The following is a 25,342-nucleotide window of genomic DNA, read 5'->3' on the forward strand; positions in this document are numbered from 1 at the left end:
CGGGCTCTAGGGAAGGGGCGTGCATACCGCCACCTACTGTTCATGAGTGTGTAGCAACATTGTTTTACATCTATTAAATTCTATTTTTTAATTTTGCATTCTGAAGATAAATAAATAATGCTTTCCTTAATCTATAAATATCTTTTATATTTCCTTTATTTCCCAATAATCCTTTAAGACTCCATTCTTGGCCTGTCCTCTTTTCAATTTCTTCCTTTCAGGTTCATATGTTTTACAGTTCATCAATACATCTGCATTTTCTATCTCTCCACATCCTTCACATTTATCATTAATTTTCCTCCCTATTAAGTATAAATTGTAATTTAAATAAGTATGACCTACTCTTAATTTGATCATTATTATTTCTTCCCTTCGGTTTCTCTCATTAATATTTCTATTTAATACTGACTTTTGTACTTTATATAACCTTCTTCTTTTTTTATCTTCATTCCACCTTTTTTTTTGCCATTTTTCAATTTCTTTCCTCTTAATAAATGATTTTCCTTCCCCTTTCCCTAAAGGAATTGTAATTGTTATTTGTCTACTTTTCATTCCACCTAACTTTCCATTAATTAGCTTGAAAACAGCACTTTGTAGGCACCCAGTTTCTCTAACAATGGCCCTTTTTGGGTTACCCTCCATGCATTGGGTGTCAGTTCAGTGGCAGTTCCAGAACATTTTCTTAGGGTTGACCAGGCAGCACAATAATGTGCATGTGGCCAAAAAGTAATAGGGATCAAATTCGGTTCAGAGTCAAGCTATTGGGATCAGGCATCAGGTTCAATTTGCATATTTTCTTAGCCAAAACAAAGATTTGTTGGGCTACTGTAATTTTTAATTGACGTCCTGAATGGGAAAGATGGCAAAGTCCAAAGTTTTTTTTTTTTTTTTTTTTTTTTTTGGAATGATTATGACCTGGATGTCTAAGAATCATTATCAGGGAAATGAATGCCCACAATGTCTATATTTTCCAAAAGAGAATAACAGAACAGACCTTCATGAGGCCCTTGTTAAAGCTATGCATATATTTATGCATCTATGCTCTTCAAATAACTTTCTGGTTCGACGCAACATTTACATTAAATGGGTTGAGAGGTTGTTCTTTACCAGTAAATACATAAAAGATTCCCAGATGACTGCCGATACAAACTCTCCCCTATAAAACCTAAAACTAATTCTTATAAGAGAGTAAAATCTGTATTAGTCTTCATTAAATGTAGCATATTGTTGTAAATAATCGATTGCTTTATTTTTGGTGTCAGCTTTTGGTCAATATGCTAACCTTAAAAGGTCAAAGTGGGAAAATGTAGTAGTAGTAGACAAATTAGCAATTAGAGGAGGCAATAACAATTACAATTCCTTTAGGGAAAGGAAAATCATTTATTAAGAGGAAAGAAATTGAAAAATGGCAAAAAAAAGGTGGAATGAAGATAAAAAGGAAGAAGGTTATATAAATTACAAAAGTCAGTATTAAATAGAAATATTAATGAGAGAAACCAAAGGGAAGAAATAATAATGATCAGATTAAGAGTAGGTCATACTTATTTAAATTACAATTTATACTTACTAGGGAGGAAAAATAATGATAAATGTGAAGGATGTGGAGAGATAGAAAATATAGAACACCTATTGATGAACTGCAAAACATCTGGACCTGAAAGGAAGAAATTGAAAAGAGGACAGGCCAAGAATGGAGTCTTAAAGGATTATTGGGAAATAAAGGAAATATAAAAGATATTTATAGATTAAGGAAAGCATTATTTATTTATCTTCAGAATACAAAAAATAGAATTTAATAGATGTAAAACAATGTTGCTACACACTCATGAACAGTAGGTGGCGGTATGCCCGCCCCTTCCCTAGAGCCCGGTGGGATCGAAAACATTTTGAATGGAAATCAGTGGGGAGAAATTAATAAACTTCTGGTCCCAGTCGCTCTCTGTCACTGATTCCAGATATGCTGGTTGTGTATTTAAATTGTTTTGTTTTTTTTAGTTCCTCTTTGGTCAAAATCTGGTCAAAACCCATCAATGAGATCGCACCAAACAGGAAGTTAAATGCACAAAGGATCCGGTAGATTTCCAAATAAAACACATCCGATCTTAACCCGTGATCCTTTTTTTAAACTAGTTTAATTAGTTTCTCCCGTATGCCACGACGCAATGCATTGATCTGAAAATCAACCTCAGACGCAACGCACGCAGTGGCGAGGGTTTGATCCGTCAGATGGAGTTAAATCACAAAGAATTCAATGTTGAATCGGGGCGGCAGCTAAATGCTAGGCGATGGGTAGCAGCCAAAACGTTGCAATTTCACATAATCCTGACGAGATCCGAAAAACGTAGCAAAAACTAGCAAGCGGGTGATTATGTATGTTCACTAAGTAAATATTATGTAAATAAACCCTACACTTCTCGCTATAAATGTAATCAAAACCCATTTAAATGCAGAAACTGATTGAAATTATTGATTTTCCCACTAAAAGTTAGAGAAATCTCAGCCATGTTTATACCAAAACGTTTCAGTTTCACATTATCTTGAAAAATCTTTGCAAGAAACGAACAAGCAAGTGAATATGTACATTCCCTGAGTAAATATTCTGGCAACAAACTATACATTTCTCACTAGAAATATAATCAAAACTCATTTTAATGCAAAAACAAACTCAAGTAATTAATCTTTCCACAAAAAAATGAGCGAATGTCGGCCATATATATATATTTTTTTCTTCTCCCAGCTGGAATCTTGAAAGTCACGTGACTAGGACGTAAAACAATAGAAAGCGTATAGGCAGAAGAAATGGCCATTAATGTACCTCCACTACGTTTTGTAGTGTGGACCAACGTTTGGGGGTACGTTTTCCCATGAGACTGGGTTGAAAACTGGTAGTTGGTTCCACAGGAGAGGAGCCTGAGAACTAAAAGATCTGCCTCCCATTCTACTTTTAGAAGTTCTAGGAACCACTAGTAAACCTGCAGATTGAGAGCGAAGTGCTCTGTTAGGAACATCAGGAACAATCAGATCTCTGATATCAGATGGAGCTTGGCCATTTAAGGCTTTATATGTGAGAAGGAGGATTTTAAATTCTATTCTGGATTTAACAGGAAGCCAATGAAGAGAAGCCAGGATAGGAGAGATATGATCTCTCTTTTTCATTTTCATCAGAACTCTGGCTGCAGCATTTTGGATCAGCTGAAGGCTTTTAACTACAGTTTGTGGACTTCCTGATAGTAAAGAATTACAATAGTCCAGCCTTGAAGTAACAAATGCATGGACTAGTTTCTTAGTATCACCCCTGGACAGGAGATTGCTCATTTTTGCAATATTCGAGGAACCCATTTAGCAGAGTTAAAGTGTCGTCTGATCCAGTCATATCAGCAGAGAGGAATGTACGGAATAGAAATAAATTGTAGGTTATTTTTGGTCAAAAATAATGTCCACCAGATGGCAGCACAACACAAATTAAGAACCCTTCGAATGGTCAGAGATCCAATTGAAGTATTCCAAAAAAAGAAAATTAAAAACAATCCACTGGATTCTGCTTCCAAGTTTGAAGACGTTTAGCTTCATATCCAGGAAACCTGGAACTCACCGCCATTTCTGACATTTAAGCTTCCTGGATGGAACTTGGAAACAAAGTCCAGTTAATTGATTTTAATGGCCGTTTTTGGAATGACTGAGAATCTTCTCCAGCATCTAATTTAACCATTAAACAAGTTTACAAAATGTTTTTATAATTTTTTTTCCTTTTTAAAATTACTATATTTGTATATGTAACAGATTATTATACATCTGGAAACTTGCATTAGCAGTGTCTATGCTTTAAATTCTGCTTTAAAATAAAAAAGGTTTTTTTAAATGCATATTTCACTTTCTGACAAGAGAAACAACAAAAAGACAAAAAAAAAACATTTGAATAAAAACAGTTGTATTGTGATTTCATTCATATTAAAAACTGGGTTGATGTGAAGGCAAAGGAATAACTGGTCTATAGAAATAGATAATAGATCGCATAGATCATCTTCTGCATTTCACTTTGAATACCCAGAAATACAAGATTTTTTGGACAAATGTTTTTGTTATTTAATGAATGACCTTAAGAAAACGAATTGGATAGAAAGGATATAAGTTTTTCTATTTAGTTATTATTTTTAAGAAGAGGAAGAAGAGCTCTCTAAATGTAATTTTAAAGTTTTTCTGGAAGGAATTCGCTGCCAGGCTGTGATCCATCATGTTTAGGTTCTGCTCATGGGGAAGGATTAACTAATAAAGCAGTTTAATCAAATTAAAAAGCAAAAACAAATCAAGCTTCTTTTTTAAACCTCTTTTTCTGCTTTTACTTTGAAAGCCGGGTGACAGGACGTGACGTAGCATCTGCATATGCTAACAGGTTTAGGAGATGTCTGCCAATGTCAGCCTTTTAAAAAGCCTCCCCGGGTGTCGGTACCGTTCGGCCTGTAGAGGGCTCCTCCAGGGGAACCAGGCTGGGGGCTGTCCGGCCAGCAAGGGCCGCAGGGCGGCTATAAACACAGGTACTGCCCCGTAGCTGCGGTTAACAGGCTAATGCTAGCCGCTCTGGTTAGATCATCGAGATCTAGATCAGAACCTCCAGATATGCTGACATATTTAGATCTACAATATGTTTAAGAGTCTCCTAAATAACTGGGCTCTCCATGTGTCCCATTAAACCACAGCTGATTAAATATGAACTGATCTCTTCAAGGTTCGCTAATAACTCATACAGGCAATACGTCAGCGCGTCCGCCATACTGTGAGAGGCAAGCTCTCTTTGGAAACCGCTGCAAAGCTTTAATTACTGAAAAACAAAGCTTTTTGTACATGATTGCGGTCATTTAGGTGAAATCTAAATGATATTTACGAAAAATAAACTATTTAAATTAGAAAATATTAGTTTAGTAAAATCCAAACAGGTTTTAAACAAAAAAACTTCAATTGTTTCTGATATCATGCTGTGTGTGTGAAGAGCCTCCTAATGAAGGACTGAGGAACCTTCAGCAGTAGATTATTGATATAAATTAAAACTAAAATTTGTATCGTTCTAATATTTGTGGTGAACTAGAACATCCATAAACTGCTTAATGACCCAGACTCTTCTGAAAGCTGCTTTAGCTCTGCTTTGACCTCTGACCTTTGCTGTCTCTATGCAGCTGCAGGAACCCCTCCTCGGCCACTAGAGGGCGTCAGAGTGCTGGATCTGACCCGGTGAGCTCAGCAGGGTGCGCCTGTCTCCTCTCAGCCCTGGTTTGATGCTAAGCTCTGTCTGAATGTTTGCAGAGTTCTGGCCGGTCCGTTTGCCACCATGATCCTTGGAGACCTTGGAGCCGAGGTGATTAAGGTGGAGAGACCAGGTGAGTATTGTTCTGTTGGGCCGCAGCTGAAGGATTGTGGGAAATCTGATGGCTTCTGATGTTGGGTGTGTTGAACAGGTGGAGGCGACGACACCAGAGCCTGGGGGCCGCCGTTTGTTTCCTCAGAAAGCATCTACTTCCTGAGCATCAACCGGAACAAGAAGGTGAAACGCTAGGAGCTGTGAAGTTCTTAGGGCCAGAGGGCCCGGCCTGAGCTCCAGAGGGCCCGGCCTGAGGTCCTTAGGGCCCGGCCTGAGCTCCAGATGGCCCGGCCTGAGCTCCAGAGGGCCCGGCCTGAGGTCCTTAGGGCCCGGCCTGAGGTCCTTAGGGCCCGGCCTGAGCTCCAGAGGGCCCGGCCTGAGGTCCTTAGGGCCCGGCCTGAGGTCCTTAGGGCCCGGCCTGAGCTCCAGAGGGCCCGGCCTGAGGTCCTTAGGGCCCGGCCTGAGGTCCTTAGGGCCCGGCCTGAGCTCCAGAGGGCCCGGCCTTAGGGCCAGAGGGCCCGGCCTGAGCTCCAGAGGGCCCGGCCTGAGGTCCTTAGGGCCCGGCCTGAGCTCCAGAGGGCCCGGCCTGAGGTCCTTAGGGCCCGGCCTGAGGTCCTTAGGGCCCGGCCTGAGCTCCAGAGGGCCCGGCCTTAGGGCCAGAGGGCCCGGCCTGAGCTCCAGAGGGCCCAGCCTGAGCTCCAGAGGGCCCAGCCTGAGCTCCAGAGGGCCCGGCCTGAGCTCCAGAGGGCCCGGCCTGAGGTCCTTAGGGCCCGGCCTGAGGTCCTTAGGGCCCGGCCTGAGCTCCAGAGGGCCCAGCCTGAGCTCCAGAGGGCCCGGCCTGAGCTCCAGAGGGCCCGGCCTGAGCTCCAGAGGGCCCAGCCTGAGCTCCAGAGGGCCCAGCCTGAGCTCCAGAGGGCCCGGCCTGAGCTCCAGAGGGCCCGGCCTGAGGTCCTTAGGGCCCGGCCTGAGGTCCTTAGGGCCCGGCCTTAGGGCCAGAGGGCCAATCTTCCGTCCCTTCAGATCCTGAGAACATCACGAACACAGAATGTTTAACTAGAGCTGCCAACAAAAACCATGCAGTCATTTCTGATCTAGATCCAGGCGTAGAACTTTCTAACCTGACAACAGCCAGATGCATGTCTCGCTCCGCCCAGCTCCACTCACATACAGGTGCTGGTCATAAAATTAGAATATCATGAAAAAGTAGATTGATTTCAGTAATTCCATTTAAAAAGTGAAACTTGTATATTATATTCATACATTACATACAAACTCATATATTTCAGATGTTTATTTGGTTTAATTTTGATGATTACAAATGACAACAAATGAAAATCTCAAATTCATCATATCAGAAAATTAGAATATTACTGAAGACCAATAAAAACAAAGGATTTATAGAAATGTTGGCCAACTGAAAAGTATGAACATGAAAAGTATGAGCATGTACAGCACTCAGTATTTAGTTGGGCCTCCTTTGGCCTGTATTACTGCAGCAATGCGGCGTGGCATGGAGTCGATCAGTCTGTGGCACTGCTCAGGTGTTATGATAGCCCAGGTTGCTCTAATAGTGGCTTTTAGCTCTTCTGAATTGTTGGGTCTGGTGTATTGCATCTTCTTCTTCACAATACCCCATAGATTTTCTATGGGGTTAAGGTCAGGAGAGTTTGCTGGCCAATTAAGAACAGGGATACCATGGTCCTTCAACCAGGTACTGGTAGCTTTGGCACTGTGTGCAGGTGCCAAGTCCTGTTGGAAAATGAAATCTGCATCTCCAAAAAGTTGGTCAGCTGCAGGAAGCATGAAGTGCTCTAAAACTTCCTGGTATGTGGCTGCGTTGACCCTGGACCTCAGAAAACACAATGGACCAACACCAGCAGATGACATGGCACCCCAAACCATCACTGACTGTGGAAACTTTACACTGGACTTCAAGCAACGTGGATGAAGTGCCTCTCTTCTTTTCCTCCAGACTCTGGGACCTTGATTTCCAAAGGAAATGCAAAATTTACTTTCATCAGAGAACATGACTTTGGACCACTCACAAGCAGTCCAGTCCTGTTTCTCTTTAGCCCAGGCAAGACGCTTCTGACGCTGTCTGTGGTTCAAGAGTGGCTTGACACAAGGAATGCGACAGCAGAAACCCATGTCTTTCATACGTCTGTGTGTGGTGGTTCTTGAAGCACTCACTCCAGCTGCAGTCCACTCTTTGTGAATCTCCCCCACATTTTTGAATGGGTTTTGTTTCACAATCCTCTCCAGGGTGCGGTTATCTCTCTTGCTTGTACACTTTTTTCGACCACATCTTTTCCTTCCCTTCGCCGCTCTATTAATGTGCTTGGACACTGAGCTCTGTGAACAGCCAGCCTCTTTAGCGATGACCTTTTGTGTCTTGCCCTCCTTGTGCAAGGTGTCGATGGTCGTCTTTTGGACAACTGTCAAGTCAGCAGTCTTCCCCATGATTGTGTAGCCTATAGAACTAGACTGAAAGACCATTTAAAGGCTTTTGCAGGTGGTTTGAGTTAATTAGCTGATTAGAGTGTGGCACCAGGGGCCATCAATTTTGAACCTTTTCACAATATTCTAATTTTCTGATATGATGAATTTGAGATTTTCATTTGTAATCATCAAAATTAAACAAAATAAACATCTGAAATATATGAGTTTGTATGTAATGTATGAATATAATATACAAGTTTCACTTTTTAAATGGAATTACTGAAATCAATCTACTTTTTCATGATATTCTAATTTTATGACCAGCACCTGTACATCTGGGAACCCGCTCATTGAAAGTGATTTCCCCAACCAAATTTATGGTCTGTCCAATCAGGACGCAGGGTGGGTGTGTCCAACCAAATTTATGGTCTGTCCAATCAGGACGCAGGGTGGGTGTGTCCAACCAAATTTATGGTCTGTCCAATCAGGACGCAGGGTGGGTGTGTCCAACCAAATTTATGGTCTGTCCAATCAGGACGCAGGGTGGGTGTGTCCAACCAAATTTATGGTCTGTCCAATCAGGACGCAGGGTGGGTGTGTCCTGGAGTGGAGAAGCGACCGTGAGATTCCAACAACAATGGTGGCTCGCATCGAGGAAGCAAGCGTTAGCATTGATGCTGCTATTTCTTCTGTGTTGTCCAATCTATCTGATATTGTTTCATCAAAAGAACATCAGAGAACGGCTTTGAAGGCTTTTGTTGGTGGAAACGATGTTTTCGCCCTTCTCCCGACCGAATTTGGCAAGAGCTTGATCTACCAAATGGCTCCTCCTCTCACAGCGTCACAGGTTAGCTTCGGTGTGAGTGGTTGAAATAGCACGTCAATAAAGATGATAGACAAGTGGCTTATCCAATCATATGCAAGGAGTTTTGATAAGGCCCAGCCTTCAGTAAAGGCAATTCCTATGGCGGGTTCCCAGATGTATGTGAGTGGAGCTAGGCGGAGCCAGACATGCATCTGGCTGTTGTCAGGTTAAGAACTTTCTGCTGAAGCTTCATTTTTTGCTGCTGAACCCAGAATGTTGTTTTTCAGAGCATCGCTGTGGACATGAAACATCGGCGAGGAGCAGAGATCATCCTGCAGGTACCTGAGAACACAACATGAACTCACCTGTTCTTATTTTTACACCGTAATTAATTAGAACATTTTTATGATTTGTGTATTCATGGCGTGCGTTCAGCTTGCAGGTGTGAGTGACGTCCTGGTGGAGAACTTCCTGCCAGGGAAGCTCTCTCAGATGGGTCTAGGATACGCCGAGCTAAGCAGACTGAATCCACGGCTCATCTACTGCTCCATATCAGGTACCGACCTCCTGGACCCGGTCTCAGTCTGGGTCCTGGTTCTCAATCCACTGAGGATCCAGTTTCTTCCTGACCTCCTGATGTTAAACGGCCCTCAGACTCACAGAACCACCTCCAGGTCCGGTTAAACCGCTGGAGCAGCAGATTCCCGTTGAGTCCCATACCTCCCAGTAATCCCAGAGGCCTCTAATTCATGGCAGCTGGGTTCTGGTTTTCCTAGAACCTTTTGTTGTGTCTTCAGGGTACGGACAGACGGGTCCCCAGTCTCAGAGTCCAGGATACGACTCCATCGCTTCGGCGGTGTCTGGAATGATGCACATCACCGGGCCGGAGGTCAGAGCGCCTTCTTTAGGTTCTGGGCTCAGAACGGAGCAGGAAGGATGTGAAATGAGCTCTGATGATGATGATGTCATCAGTCCGTTAAACAGCCTAAGCTCCCATGATGCTTTGCTGTCGTAGGACGGAGAGCCGGTTCGTCCGGGCGTCGCCATGACGGATCTAGCAACGGGGCTGTACGCACACGGAGCCGTCATGGCCGCCCTGCTGCAGAGGCAGAGGACGGGTAGAGGAGCTCACATCGACTGTAACCTGCTGTCCTCACAGGTAACTTCCTGTTTGTGATGTCACTTCCTGTCTACCAGAGTGTTGCTTAGCAGCAGATTCATGGTGTGTGTAACCCTAACCTAGCCTGTTAAATATAAGAAAAAAAGGTTTGGTGTTTTAAGAAACATTTAAATTACCAGGAAAACAAAAAATGTCGAAAAACGTCCTTTAACTCGGCAAATTTAAAGCTACAGTGTGTAATAATTACAGGGATATACAGTCAGAAATGTAATATATTATACATAACTATGTTATTTATCATCATCTACGAGCTCAGCCTCTTAACCTTAATATTTGCGTTGCCTTAGAATTCGTTATTTATAATTACATAGGAGCGGGTCTCGCAGCCATGGAGGCAGACATCTTTGCGCTACGGCAGCGCAGAGCCAACAAACTAGCGATTGCGAGATCTCCAATTACGCTCGAAAATAACTACGGCAAGTTGAGAGAGATGAACTGAGACGGTACTGAACAATAGATGGCAGTATTAAAATTATCTATGTAAACAAACCTCATCACTTGAGAAGGTAGGTGATGCGGACGTCGTGGAAGACATTTTGTCCCGTAACGCTCGCCGTACTGTTGGGGGGGGAGAAGCGGTGGGGGGGAGATGTTCATGTTGCTGCGGTCTGCAGTCTGACCGCTAGATGTCGCAGAAAATTACACACTGTAGCTTTAAGATTCGGTAGCAAACATTCAAAATGGCCGTTTCTAGTCAAAAGCAGACGGATGGCAGCAGAATCCCCTCCAACTTCCAGCCACTGGTCTTCTCCTGGGCATGCATGATTTTTTTCACTCTGACTCCACCCTTTCACTGAATTACAGGGTCTGACCAGCAGATGGCGCTTCTCTTTAGATCTTAATGTCCACAAATCAGGACAGAATATTTTAGTAGGATTGATGTTTAAAAAGGAATTTTAGGGGCCAGCCAAGGACTCATCAAGGAAAGTGGGGAATTGGCGCCGAACAGTGGTAAATATCGGAAGTGCAGTTTAATATAATCCAAGTATGTGAAACATTAGTCCATAAAAAGTTAAAATCAATCCTCTGGACTTTGTTTCCTCGTTTGAAGACGTTTCTCTTCCATCCAGGAAGATTTTTCATTCCAAATGTCAGAAATAGCGTTTAGTTCCAGGTTTTATCCAGCAGCCCAACAAAGCCTGGTTTTAGTTTAGAAAACATGCAAATAGAAACGGATGAACGGGTCCCCCCCTTTGGAATGGGGGTCGTTTGGCTTCTTAGTTAGCCTGCAATGCCCCATACCTGTCTATGGCTCTGAAAGGGGGGTCGTTAGAGGGAATAGTTGGCCTGGATGAATAGGGGAGGTCCTCTGTTGGGGGGGGGGCCCGTTCATCCGTTTCTATTTGCATGTTTTCTAAACTAAAACCAGGCTTTGTTGGGCTGCTGGATAAAACCTGGAACTAAACGCTATTTCTGACATTAGCTTCCTGCTTCAAGTACAGATGGGATAGTTCCATCCATGTTCATATGTGGATGTACGTTTAGATGTCCAACCCAAATCACTGAACTCTCACAATGCCGCGTCAACGAGTCCGATCAGAAGAAGGAGGAATCAAAGCTGAGCACTTAGAGCAGGACGGCGTTGGTTTATGGAGACGCTGCAGAACGTCTGGTTGGAACCAAAGGTCTGCTGTTGTGAGGAAAGCTGATGAAACGTGATCTGAAGTTCCTCATAGTGACAGAGGTTCCTGCAGGCCAGGCTGCTTTACCAACAGTTGATGTCCTGAATGTCTCTGTCCTCTGTCTGTCCCAGGTGTCCTGCCTCAGTCACATCGCAGCAAACTATCTGAACGCAGGGAAGGAGGCCCGACGCTGGGGGACGGCTCATGAGAGCATCGTCCCGTACCAGGTGAGGCCGCACCTATCCCTCTCTCCAAACGTAGGAAGTATTCACACCCCCTCCCCCGACGCCCTGACCTGCCTGCCTTCTTCTGCAGCTTCTACCTGATTCTATGGAGTCACTTTTATTCCATTATTGTTCCAAAGAATCAATGAAACTTTGATAATCAAATCATTTGTTTTTCAGAGTAACTTTCCTGTTTTCTTGGATTTTACTTTTCAAGTAAATATTTTTTTAAACTTTATTTTCTCACTTTTTTAAAATTTATTTTCAAAATGATCAGATTGAGTTTTAAGAAATGATTCTTCTCAGATTGCTTTGCCCGGATCGCGTTCACTTCCAGCCCAATCCAAACGCTCGCTCTCCACCAGGGAAGCTGAGCAACTTCTGAGAAGCAGAGAAACTATATACCTTGTTTGGTTGTGGGAACCCAGAGCCAGCAGGTCTCTGGAGACCCTGAGGGTTCTGCTCCAAACAGATCAGCGGCTCTGAAATATCTTCAACCATAAACTGTTTAATGCTATTTTATGCACTTTGGAAAACTCGGAGCGGTTCTGAACGGGTTCATTATTCTGATGTTAGTCAGGACTGTAGCAGCTGCCTGATGGAACTCCTCCAGAGACCAGTACAGACAGGGACCTGACCTGCTGGGACGGTTCAGGTTTTAGACTTTAGAGGACATTTAGATCAGTTCAAAGCTGCAGATCATCTCCAGCTGAGGTTGGAAGAAGTGGCCCTAAGTTCTCGGTAACCTTCAGCAGGAGCCATGAAAGCTCCTCTGATGAATGTGGACAGTCTGATAAAGAAGACGGCTGAAAATGAAAGCAGGTGTCACAATGTGGGGCTTCACACCTTGAGGTGGTTCAGAGGAACGTTTAGAAGGTCTCTCTGTGATCTGCTGGAAATGAAACCTTTAGATCTAAGGATTGTTCTGCTCCTCCAGAGTCTGGTCCTCATTATGGAGCCTGAGGGAGATGTTCCACTTCATGACTCTCAGAAGATAAGCTGTCAGTTCCTCCTTGTGTTTCTGTCTTCTGTGATCCCAGCACCAGCAACATTTTTGTGGTCTTCATCTCCACCAGCTTCAGCGTCCGACTCTCAGATCTAAACCCAGTGTGAACCTCCTTTCCCACAATGCACTGGGCCCTCCTTCGCTTCCTCAGCCTCCAGGCTGCGGAGATGAAAGCAGAGTGGAGGGTTCAGAGATTGCAGCAGTCTAAACATCAGAGTTAGAGGTTCTGTGGGTTTGGAAAGGAGAACTTTTGAGGTTTTTCACATCTTGATCCTGCAGAAGTGAGACGTCCACCGTGTCACAAAAGAGACACATGAGAGACTTGGTGCGTTTGGGGACAGAAACCCGAGGTTTGAAGACCAGGTGAGAAGAACATCTTCTGTATTTCAGCTGATGTTTGACGCCAACAGCAGGAAGGACGCATGCTAGTGACTAGAGGTGCTAGTGACTAGAGGTGCTAGTGACTAGAGGTGTTAGTGACTAGAGGTGTTAGTGACTAGAGGTGCTAGTGACTAGAGGTGCTAGTGACTAGAGGTGCTAGTGACTAGAGGAGCTAGTGACTAGAGGAGCTAGTGACTAGAGGTGTTAGTGACTAGAGGTGTTAGTGACTAGAGGTGTTAGTGACTAGAGGAGCTAGTGACTAGAGGTGCTAGTGACTAGAGGTGTTAGTGACTAGAGGAGCTAGTGACTAGAGGTGCTAGTGACTAGAGGTGCTAGTGACTAGAGGTGTTAGTGACTAGAGGTGCTAGTGACTAGAGGTGCTAGTGACTAGAGGTGTTAGTGACTAGAGGTGCTAGTGACTAGAGGTGCTAGTGACTAGAGGAGCTAGTGACTAGAGGTGCTAGTGACTAGAGGTGTTAGTGACTAGAGGTGCTAGTGACTAGAGGTGCTAGTGACTAGAGGTGCTAGTGACTAGAGGTGTTAGTGACTAGAGGTGCTAGTGACTAGAGGTGTTAGTGACTAGAGGTGTTAGTGACTAGAGGTGCTAGTGACTAGAGGTGCTAGTGACTAGAGGAGCTAGTGACTAGAGGTGCTAGTGACTAGAGGTGTTAGTGACTAGAGGTGCTAGTGACTAGAGGTGCTAGTGACTAGAGGTGCTAGTGACTAGAGGTGCTAGTGACTAGAGGTGCTAGTGACTAGAGGTGCTAGTGACTAGAGGTGTTAGTGACTAGAGGTGCTAGTGACTAGAGGAGCTAGTGACTAGAGGAGCTAGTGACTAGAGGTGCTAGTGACTAGAGGTGTTAGTGACTAGAGGAGCTAGTGACTAGAGGTGCTAGTGACTAGAGGTGCTAGTGACTAGAGGTGTTAGTGACTAGAGGTGCTAGTGACTAGAGGTGCTAGTGACTAGAGGTGTTAGTGACTAGAGGTGCTAGTGACTAGAGGTGCTAGTGACTAGAGGAGCTAGTGACTAGAGGTGCTAGTGACTAGAGGTGTTAGTGACTAGAGGTGCTAGTGACTAGAGGTGCTAGTGACTAGAGGTGCTAGTGACTAGAGGTGTTAGTGACTAGAGGTGCTAGTGACTAGAGGTGTTAGTGACTAGAGGTGCTAGTGACTAGAGGAGCTAGTGACCAGAGGTGTTAGTGACTAGAGGTGCTAGTGACTAGAGGTGTTAGTGACTAGAGGAGCTAGTGACTAGAGGTGTTAGTGACTAGAGGTGCTAGTGACTAGAGGTGCTAGTGACTAGAGGTGCTAGTGACTAGAGGTGTTAGTGACTAGAGGTGTTAGTGACTAGAGGTGTTAGTGACTAGAGGTGTTAGTGACTAGAGGTGCTAGTGACTAGAGGTGCTAGTGACTAGAGGTGCTAGTGACTAGAGGAGCTAGTGACTAGAGGTGCTAGTGACTAGAGGTGCTAGTGACTAGAGGTGCTAGTGACTAGAGGTGCTAGTGACTAGAGGTGTTAGTGACTAGAGGAGCTAGTGACTAGAGGTGTTAGTGACTAGAGGTGTTAGTGACTAGAGGTGCTAGTGACTAGAGGTGCTAGTGACTAGAGGTGCTAGTGACTAGAGGTGTTAGTGACTAGAGGTGTTAGTGACTAGAGGTGCTAGTGACTAGAGGTGCTAGTGACTAGAGGTGTTAGTGACTAGAGGAGCTAGTGACTAGAGGTGCTAGTGACTAGAGGTGTTAGTGACTAGAGGTGCTAGTGACTAGAGGTGCTAGTGACTAGAGGTGCTAGTGACTAGAGGTGCTAGTGACTAGAGGTGCTAGTGACTAGAGGAGCTAGTGACTAGAGGTGTTAGTGACTAGAGGTGTTAGTGACTAGAGGAGCTAGTGACTAGAGGTGCTAGTGACTAGAGGTGTTAGTGACTAGAGGTGCTAGTGACTAGAGGTGCTAGTGACTAGAGGTGTTAGTGACTAGAGGTGCTAGTGACTAGAGGTGCTAGTGACTAGAGGTGCTAGTGACTAGAGGTGTTAGTGACTAGAGGTGCTAGTGACTAGAGGTGCTAGTGACTAGAGGTGCTAGTGACTAGAGGTGTTAGTGACTAGAGGTGCTAGTGACTAGAGGTGCTAGTGACTAGAGGTGTTAGTGACTAGAGGTGCTAGTGACTAGAGGTGCTAGTGACTAGAGGAGCTAGTGACTAGAGGTGCTAGTGACTAGAGGTGTTAGTGACTAGAGGTGCTAGTGACTAGAGGTGCTAGTGACTAGAGGTGCTAGTGACTAGAGGTGTTAGTGACTAGAGGTGCTAGTGACTAGAGGTGCTAGTGACTAGAGGAGCTAGTGACCAGAGGTGTTAGTGACTAGAGGTGCTAGTGACTAGAGGTGTTAGTGACTAGAGGAGCTAGTGACTAGAGGTGTTAGTGACTAGAGGAGCTAGTGACTAGAGGTGCTAGTGACTAGAGGTGCTAGTGACTAGAGGTGTTAGTGACTAGAGGTGCTAGTGACTAGAGGTGTTAGTGACTAGAGGTGCTAGTGACTAGAGGTGTTAGTGACTAGAGGTGCTAGTGACTAGAGGTGCTAGTGACTAGAGGTGCTAGTGACTAGAGGTGTTAGTGACTAGAGGAGCTAGTGACTAGAGGTGTTAGTGACTAGAGGTGCTAGTGACTAGAGGAGCTAGTGACTAGAGGAGCTAGTGACTAGAGGAGCTAGTGACTAGAGGTGTTAGTGACTAGAGGTGCTAGTGACTAGAGGTGCTAGTGACTAGAGGTGTTAGTGACTAGAGGTGCTAGTGACTAGAGGTGTTAGTGACTAGAGGTGCTAGTGACTAGAGGAGCTAGTGACTAGAGGAGCTAGTGACTAGAGGAGCTAGTGACTAGAGGTGTTAGTGACTAGAGGAGCTAGTGACTAGAGGTGCTAGTGACTAGAGGTGCTAGTGACTAGAGGTGTTAGTGACTAGAGGTGCTAGTGACTAGAGGTGCTAGTGACTAGAGGTGTTAGTGACTAGAGGTGCTAGTGACTAGAGGTGCTAGTGACTAGAGGAGCTAGTGACTAGAGGTGTTAGTGACTAGAGGTGCTAGTGACTAGAGGAGCTAGTGACTAGAGGTGTTAGTGACTAGAGGTGCTAGTGACTAGAGGTGTTAGTGACTAGAGGAGCTAGTGACTAGAGGAGCTAGTGACTAGAGGTGCTAGTGACTAGAGGTGCTAGTGACTAGAGGTGTTAGTGACTAGAGGTGCTAGTGACTAGAGGTGCTAGTGACTAGAGGTGCTAGTGACTAGAGGAGCTAGTGACTAGAGGTGTTAGTGACTAGAGGTGCTAGTGACTAGAGGTGCTAGTGACTAGAGGAGCTAGTGACTAGAGGTGTTAGTGACTAGAGGTGCTAGTGACTAGAGGTGTTAGTGACTAGAGGAGCTAGTGACTAGAGGTGTTAGTGACTAGAGGTGCTAGTGACTAGAGGAGCTAGTGACTAGAGGTGTTAGTGACTAGAGGAGCTAGTGACTAGAGGAGCTAGTGACTAGAGGTGTTAGTGACTAGAGGTGCTAGTGACTAGAGGTGCTAGTGACTAGAGGAGCTAGTGACTAGAGGTGTTAGTGACTAGAGGAGCTAGTGACTAGAGGTGTTAGTGACTAGAGGAGCTAGTGACTAGAGGTGTTAGTGACTAGAGGTGCTAGTGACTAGAGGTGTTAGTGACTAGAGGTGCTAGTGACTAGAGATGCTAGTGACTAGAGGTGCTAGTGACTAGAGGTGTTAGTGACTAGAGGTGCTAGTGACTAGAGGTGTTAGTGACTAGAGGTGCTAGTGACTAGAGGTGCTAGTGACTAGAGGTGCTAGTGACTAGAGGTGCTAGTGACTAGAGATGCTAGTGACTAGAGGTGCTAGTGACTAGAGGTGTTAGTGACTAGAGGTGCTAGTGACTAGAGGTGTTAGTGACTAGAGGTGCTAGTGACTAGAGGTGCTAGTGACTAGAGGTGTTAGTGACTAGAGGTGCTAGTGACTAGAGGTGTTAGTGACTAGAGGAGCTAGTGACTAGAGGAGCTAGTGACTAGAGGTGTTAGTGACTAGAGGTGTTAGTGACTAGAGGTGCTAGTGACTAGAGGTGTTAGTGACTAGAGGTGCTAGTGACTAGAGATGCTAGTGACTAGAGGTGCTAGTGACTAGAGGTGCTAGTGACTAGAGGAGCTAGTGACTAGAGGTGTTAGTGACTAGAGGTGCTAGTGACTAGAGGTGTTAGTGACTAGAGGTGCCAGTGACTAGAGGTGCCAGTGACTAGAGGTGCTAGTGACTAGAGATGCTAGTGACTAGAGGTGCTAGTGACTAGAGGTGCTAGTGACTAGAGATGCTAGTGACTAGAGGTGCTAGTGACTAGAGATGCTAGTGACTAGAGGTGCTAGTGACTAGAGGTGCTAGTGACTAGAGGAGCTAGTGACTAGAGGTGTTAGTGACTAGAGGTGCTAGTGACTAGAGATGCCAGTGACTAGAGATGCTAGTGACTAGAGATGCTAGTGACTAGAGGTGCTAGTGACTAGAGGAGCTAGTGACTAGAGGTGTTAGTGACTAGAGGTGTTAGTGACTAGAGGTGCTAGTGACTAGAGGTGCTAGTGACTAGAGGTGCTAGTGACGAGAGGTGCTAGTGACGAGAGGTGCTAGTGACGAGAGGTGCTAGTGACGAGAGGTGCTAGTGACTAGAGATGCTAACGACTAGAGATGCTAACGACTACAGATGCTAACGACTCCAGATGCTAGTGACTAGAGATGCTAGTGACTAGAGATGCTAGTGACTAGAGGTGCTAGTGACTAGAGGTGTTAGTGACTAGAGGAGCTAGTGACTAGAGGAGCTAGTGACTAGAGGTGTTAGTGACTAGAAGTGTTAGTGACTAGAGGTGCTAGTGACTAGAGGTGCTAGTGACTAGAGGTGCTAGTGACTAGAGATGCTAGTGACTAGAGGTGCTAGTGACTAGAGGTGCTAGTGACTAGAGGAGCTAGTGACTAGAGGTGTTAGTGACTAGAGGTGCTAGTGACTAGAGGTGCTAGTGACTAGAGATGCTAGTGACTAGAGATGCTAGTGACTAGAGATGCTAGTGACTAGAGGTGCTAGTGACTAGAGATGCTAGTGACTAGAGGTGCTAGTGACTAGAGGAGCTAGTGACTAGAGGTGTTAGTGACTAGAGGTGTTAGTGACTAGAGGTGCTAGTGACTAGAGGTGCTAGTGACTAGAGGTGCTAGTGACGAGAGGTGCTAGTGACGAGAGGTGCTAGTGACTAGAGGTGCTAGTGACTAGAGATGCTAACGACTAGAGATGCTAACGACTACAGATGCTAACGACTCCAGATGCTAGTGTCTACAGATGCTAATGACTAGAGATTCTAGTGACTAGAGGTGCTAGTGACTAGAGGTGCTAGTGACTAGAGATGCTAGTGAATAGAGATGCTAGTGACTAGAGATGCTAGTGACTAGAGGAGCTAGTGACTAGAGGTGTTAGTGACTAGAGGTGCTAGTGACTAGAGGTGCTAGTGACTAGAGGAGCTAGTGACTAGAGGAGCTAGTGACTAGAGGTGTTAGTGACTAGAGGTGTTAGTGACTAGAGGTGCTAGTGACTAGAGATGCTAGTGACGAGCGGTGCTAGTGACTAGAGGTGCTAGTGACTAGAGATGCTAGTGACTAGAGATGCTAATGACTCCAGATGATAATGACTACAGATGCTAGTGTTTCCAGATGCTAATGTCTACAGATGCTAATGACTAGAGATGCTAGTGTCTACAGATGCTAATGACTACAGATGCTAATGACTACAGATGCTAATGACTACAGATGCTAGTGTTCACAGATGCTAGTGTCTACAGATGCTAGTGTCTAGAGATGCTAGTGACTAGAGGTGCTAGTGACTAGAGGTGCTAGTGACTAGAGATGCTAGTGACTAGAGGTGCTAGTGACTAGAGGAGCTAGTGACTAGAGGTGTTAGTGACTAGAGGTGTTAGTGACTAGAGGTGCTAGTGACTAGAGGTGTTAGTGACTAGAGGTGCTAGTGACTAGAGGTGCTAGTGACTAGAGATGCTAGTGACTAGAGGTGTTAGTGACTAGAGGTGCTAGTGACTAGAGGTGCTAGTGACTAGAGATGCTAGTGACTAGAGATGCTAGTGACTAGAGGTGCTAGTGACTAGAGATGCTAGTGACTAGAGGTGCTAGTGACTAGAGGAGCTAGTGACTAGAGGTGTTAGTGACTAGAGGTGTTAGTGACTAGAGGTGCTAGTGACTAGAGGTGCTAGTGACGAGAGGTGCTAGTGACGAGAGGTGCTAGTGACTAGAGGTGCTAGTGACTAGAGATGCTAACGACTAGAGATGCTAACGACTACAGATGCTAACGTCTCCAGATGCTAGTGTCTACAGATGCTAATGACTAGAGATTCTAGTGACTAGAGGTGCTAGTGACTAGAGATGCTAGTGACTAGAGATGCTAGTGACTAGAGGAGCTAGTGACTAGAGGTGTTAGTGACTAGAGGTGCTAGTGACTAGAGGTGCTAGTGACTAGAGGAGCTAGTGACTAGAGGAGCTAGTGACTAGAGGTGTTAGTGACTAGAGGTGTTAGTGACTAGAGGTGCTAGTGACTAGAGGTGCTAGTGACTAGAGATGCTAGTGACTAGAGATGCTAGTGACGAGAGGTGCTAGTGACTAGAGGTGCTAGTGACTAGAGATGCTAGTGACTAGAGATGCTAATGACTCCAGATGCTAATGACTACAGATGCTAGTGTTTCCAGATGCTAATGCCTACAGATGCTAATGACTAGAGATGCTAGTGTCTACAGATGCTAATGACTACAGATGCTAATGACTACAGATGCTAGTGTTCACAGATGCTAGTGTCTACAGATGCTAGTGTCTAGAGATGCTAATGACTCCAGATGCTAGTGTCTACAGATGCTAATGACTCTAGATGCTAATGACTCCAGATGCTAGTGTTCACAGATGCTAGTGTCTACAGATGCTAGTGACTAGAGATGCTAGAGACCCCAGATGCTAATGACTACAGATGCTAATGACTCCAGATGCTAATGACTATAGATGCTAGTGTTCACAGATGCTAGTGTCTACAGATGCTAGTGTCTACAGATGCTAATGACTCCAGATGCTAGTGTCTACAGATGCTAATGACTTCAGATGCTAATGACTCCAAATGCTAATGACTCCAGATGCTAGTGTCTACAGATGCTAATGACTTCAGATGCTAATGACTCCAAATGCTAATGACTCCAGATGCTAGTGTCTCCAGATGCTAATGCCTACAGATGCTAATGACTAGAGATGCTAGTGTCTACAGATGCTAATGACTCCAGATGCTAGTGTCTACAGATGCTAATGATTCCAGATGCTAATGACTCCAGATGCTAATGACTCCAGATGCAATGACTCCAGATGCTAGTGACTACAGATGCTAGTGTCTACAGATGCAAATGACTCCAGATGCAAATGACTCCAGATGCTAGTGACTACAGATGCTAGTGTCTACAGATACAAATGACTCCAGATGCAAATGACTCCAGATGCTAGTGTCTCCAGATGGTAATGACTACAGATGCTTGTGTCTCCAGATGCAAATGACTCCAGATGCTAGTGACTCCAGATGCTAGTGACTCCAGATGCTAGTGACTCCAGATGCTAATGACTACAGATGCTAATGACTACAGATGCTCGTGTCTACAGATACTAATGACTACAGATGCTAATGACTACAGATGCTTGTGTCTCCAGATGCAAATGACTCCAGATGCAAATGACTCCAGATGCTAATGACTACAGATGCTAATGACTACAGATGCTCGTGTCTACAGATGCTAGTGTCTATAGATGCTAATGACTACAAAGGGTAATGACTCCAGATGCTAGTGTCTATAGATGCTAATGACTCCAGATGCTAATGACTCCACATGCTAATGTTTTCAGATGCTAGTGTCTACAGATGCTAATGACTACAGATGCTAATGACTCCAGATGCTAGTGTCTACAGATGCTAATGACTCCAGATGCTAATGACTCCAGATGCTAATGACTCCAAATGCTAGTGTCTACAGATGCTAGTGTCTACATATGCTAATGACTACAGATGCTCATGACTACAGATGCTAGTGTCTACAGATGCTAATGACTCCAGATGCTAGTGTCTCCAGATGCTAATGACTCCAGATGCTAATGACTCCAGATGCTAGTGTCTACAGATGCTAATGACTCCAGATGCTAATGACTCCAGATGCTAATGACTCCAAATGCTAGTGTCTACAGATGCTAGTGTCTACATATGCTAATGACTACAGATGCTCATGACTACAGATGCTAGTGTCTACAGATGCTAATGACTCCAGATGCTAATGACTCCAGATGCTAGTGTCTACAGATGCTAGTGTCTCCAGATGCTAATGACTCCAGATGCTAATGACTCCAGATGCTAGTGTCTCCAGATGTTAATGACTCCAGATGTCAGAGACGTCATCCCAGCAGGACATGACTGGAAAGGCTAAAAACCAAGAGATCCAGGACAGGGATCCTGATCGAACCGCCTCCATTTTCTCTGAATCGTTTCTCAAACTGGTCTCTGAACTCATCACCTTCTTCTGCAGCTTCCAACCAACCTGCAGAGGAAGCTCATTTCAGCAGCAGTAGATCAGCTGATAGATATGAGGATTCTCTCCTCACTTAGATAATGAAGGAATGTGAACAACAGTTTGTTAAAATTTATTGAGGCTCAGTTTCAGGAAGGTCAGGAGGTCAGCTGAGCTTTAGATCTAAAATCTAACGTCTGTAATGCGTCCTTCAGGTCTTCATTCAACAAACAGAATTAATGAACCCAGAAAGAACCACAGATGGCTGAGGAAGCGTTAGCCAACATCCATGAACATAGAGACAGCAATAGAAAAGAGTTGAATTGAATAGAAATAGCCTTTATTTTCCCTCGATGTGTCACTAAATGCAGCTAAATCTGCAGAAGAACAGCCTTAGATGTTCTGCAGAATCTCCTGCTTGGAGTTCAGCTGTCTGTCTGTCTGTCTGTCTGTCTGTCTGTCTGTCTGTCTGTCTGTCTGTCTGTCTGCCTGTCTGTCCGGGTCTTTTTCAGCCAGCAGGGGGCACAAGCCTCCCTACTGGGAGCCCACCAGTTCCTCTCCTCTCTGAGGTTCTGTGGCTGAACGTTTCATCCCCATGTGGACCACATTACCCACAAGCCCCTGGGGTGGCAGATGAAAGCATAGCTGCGGTGGGAACGGCGTGACCAGAGGTGAACGCTCTGTGTTTGCAGCTCCTTTCATGTGGCTGAGAGTCAGACAGGAAAGATGGAGGCCGTCGGCAGGAAGAGACGCGGCGGCCTTTCAGCAGGTTTCCTCTGGAGGCTCTCCTCTTAGTAAAGCTCCAGAACCTGCAGCAGCTCCTCATTGGTCCGATTCAACATGAGGAAGGAAAGACCCGAGACCTGCTCCAGACTCGGCGCCTGTTCCGATTCCGACGTGTCCGTATCATGGATTTAGCTCCATGACCAGATGGGCCAACGGGAACCAGAACCCCTGAGGTCCAAATGAGGAATGAAAGCTGAAGATAAACCAATCAGGAGCTTCATGAGAAGAAGTTCTGGTTGTTCAGAACCAGATCAGTTCTGATGATTCAGAGGAACCAAAGACGGTTTTGGGAAAGTTGATTTTCCCATCAGAACGTCTCAGTGAGGTTCTGCTCGGTTCTGATTATTGACTCACAGGAAGAGAGTAAAAAGAGTAAAAAGTTCTGGTTCTGTTCTCCATGTTTTTCTTGTTCAGCCCAGCAGAAAAAATGGTCTGTTTTCTTTATTTTTCTTTGATCCAAACCTGTTCCTCAAACTGACCGACAGTCAGAACAAAGTGGATGTATGGCAGGCCATTTTCACATTTATTAGCTCGACTGAAAATGTAATCCGGATGTCTAAAATGCATTTCTTCCCAGTCAAAATAAACGTTCAGATATCTGAGATGTAATTCTTACTAGGAGAAATGACGTCACTCCTCTCTGAAATAAACATTCTGGGTGTCTGAAAATGAATTTCACATCTCTGTAATACATTTGGTACCATTTTTATTTCAGATATCAATAATCAATGACTAAAAATGGACGTAGTTTAATTCCTGCCATAGCGGACCGGTTGATCTGTTAAATATTCTGATTAATAATCAGATAAAGGCTGAAATCTGTTCATTAAATCATTATGATTCCACCTTTGGGTCGAAATAAAGTAAAGAACAGAATAAAGTAGAATAAATCAGACAAGAACAGAGCAGGATAGAACCAGAGAACATAGATGCTGTAATGTCGCATCTTACAGTGAGTGCTAAGCTGTTTGTCCGGTTTATAAATAAAGTTTTTCGCCGGTTGATGAACTGCTTTAGTTTATTCCAGGTTGGGATCGGTTTTTGGATCCAGGGACCGGTTTTTGGATCCAGGGACCGGTTTTTGGATCCGGGGACCGGTTTTTGGTTTTTGGATCCAGGGACCGGTTTTTGGTTTTTGGATCCAGGGACCGTTTTTTTGGATCCAGGGACCGGTTTTTGGATCCAGGGACCGGTTTTTGGTTTTTGGATCCAGGGATCGGTTTTTGGATCCAGGGACCGGTTTTTGGATCCAGGGACCAGTGAATTCCTGGGGTCCAGGTTCTGGTTCCTTCATGGTTCCTCTGTGTCTCCAGGGCTTCAGAACCAAAGATGGACACCTGGTTGTCGCTGCAGGGAACGATCAGCAGTTCGTCAGAGTGTGTCAGGTGAGTGTGACTGGAGTTCTGGTCCGATCCGTTTGCCCAGGTGCTTCTGACAGATCTCTTTCTAAGGCAGTTCTGAAAGTTAGTCTAAGAATGTGTTCTGGTTCCGTTGGACCTGCAGGTTCTGGATCTGCAGAATCTCACTGAGGACCCGAACTACAGAACCAACCAGCTGAGAGTCCAGAACCGCAAACAGCTGCTGCAGACGCTGTCAGAGAGGTCTGCTCCAACCGGACCGGTCCTCTTTGGGGCGGATCAGAACCGTTGGCCCATTAGGGCCTCGCTTCATCGTCTGGTTCTGTTCCTTTCAGGTTCCTGCAGGAGAGAACTGCTGATTGGCTGAGGAGGTTCCAGGGATCAGGTGTTCCTGTTGGACCAATCAACAGCATCCAGGAAGTGTTCTCAGAGCCACAGGTCAGTGCCAGCCGCAGATCGGTCTGGGTCAGAGGAACCTCCCTGGTTCTGGTTCTGGTTCAGCAGAACCAGAGCTGGAGGTTCATTAAAGATCTAGGATTCCTTTGGTTATGAGGATGATGATGAAATAATGACGGTGGAAATGATGATGATGATCATGATGATGATGATGGTTAAAATTATGATGATAGTGAGGAAGATGAGGATGGTGATGATGAAGGTGATGATGATAATGGAGTTAGTGATCAAGGTTCAGTTCCGGTTGGTTCCGGTTGATTCCGGTTGGTTCCAGTTGGTTCCGGTTGGTTCTGGTTGGTTCCAGTTGGTTCAGTTCCGGTTGGTTCCGGTTGGTTCTGGTTGGTTCCGGTTGGTTCCGGCTGGTTCCGGTTGGTTCCGGCTGGTTCTGGTTGGTTCCGGTTGGTTCCGGCTGGTTCCGGTTGGTTCCGGCTGGTTCCGGTTGGTTCTGTCCAGACTGAATCCGCTGTGTTTCAGAGCTACCTTCCTGCTGAGCTCAGCTCTGGGTTTCCTCTCCTCTGGGTTCTGGGGGGGTTGGAAGCATTTCCTCTGCTGTGACATCACAGGAAGTGCTGAGTCTGCAGTTCATAACCTTCTGTGAGTCGGGTCGGGCTGTACGGGAGCCAGCGGGGAGTTAAATCACAGCGCGGTGACACCTGAAGGCTGTTACTGGGCGGGAAATCCATCACTGCAGATGGGAATAACAGATGATCGGCTGCTTCCAGGGAACAGGAGGAAGATGAGCTGATCTTCATCTAAGAACACTGCTGCATTTAGCAGGAGGTAGATGGATGGATGGATGGATGTTGGATGGATGGATGGATGTTGGATGGATGATGGATGGATGGATGTTGGATGGATGGATGATGGATGATGGATGATGGATGGATGATGGATGGATGGATGGATGGATGGACGATGATGGATGGATGTTGGATGGATGTTGGATGGATGGATGGATGGATGGATGATGGATGGATGATGGATGATGGATGGATGATGGATGATGGATGATGGATGGATGGATGGATGGATGGACGATGGATGGATGGATGGATGGATGGATGGATGTTGGATGGATGGATGGATGTTGGATGGATGGATGATGGATGGATGATGGATGGATGGACGATGGATGATGGATGGATGGATGATGG

At 45.2% G+C, this 25,342-nt stretch overlaps 1 protein-coding gene across 3 annotated transcripts in view; it reads left to right on the top strand.

Annotated features, from left to right (window-relative positions):
* Nucleotides 1-4,328: 4,328 nt before the first annotated feature.
* The window catches only part of sugct (succinyl-CoA:glutarate-CoA transferase), an 81,237-nt gene continuing 60,223 nt past the window's right edge, over nt 4,329-25,342 (top strand). For 2 of the 3 annotated variants that reach the window (XM_038276101.1, XM_038276100.1), the window contains exons 1-12: nt 4,329-4,532; nt 5,169-5,223; nt 5,296-5,369; nt 5,448-5,533; nt 8,882-8,932; nt 9,030-9,150; nt 9,392-9,483; nt 9,610-9,753; nt 11,528-11,623; nt 23,688-23,759; nt 23,878-23,975; nt 24,068-24,170. In XM_038276101.1, the coding sequence (XP_038132029.1) occupies nt 4,400-4,532; nt 5,169-5,223; nt 5,296-5,369; nt 5,448-5,533; nt 8,882-8,932; nt 9,030-9,150; nt 9,392-9,483; nt 9,610-9,753; nt 11,528-11,623; nt 23,688-23,759; nt 23,878-23,975; nt 24,068-24,170 (1,125 nt within the window). In that variant the 5' untranslated portion in view covers nt 4,329-4,399. The remainder of the gene's footprint in view (nt 4,533-5,168; nt 5,224-5,295; nt 5,370-5,447; nt 5,534-8,881; nt 8,933-9,029; nt 9,151-9,391; nt 9,484-9,609; nt 9,754-11,527; nt 11,624-23,687; nt 23,760-23,877; nt 23,976-24,067; nt 24,171-25,342) is intronic. The other variant, XM_038276099.1, reaches the window with a different exon arrangement.

Source organism: Cyprinodon tularosa, unplaced genomic scaffold (assembly GCF_016077235.1).
Source record: "Cyprinodon tularosa strain WSP-4 unplaced genomic scaffold, ASM1607723v1 ctg996, whole genome shotgun sequence".
In the NCBI taxonomy this organism is placed as follows: domain Eukaryota; kingdom Metazoa; phylum Chordata; class Actinopteri; order Cyprinodontiformes; family Cyprinodontidae; genus Cyprinodon; species Cyprinodon tularosa.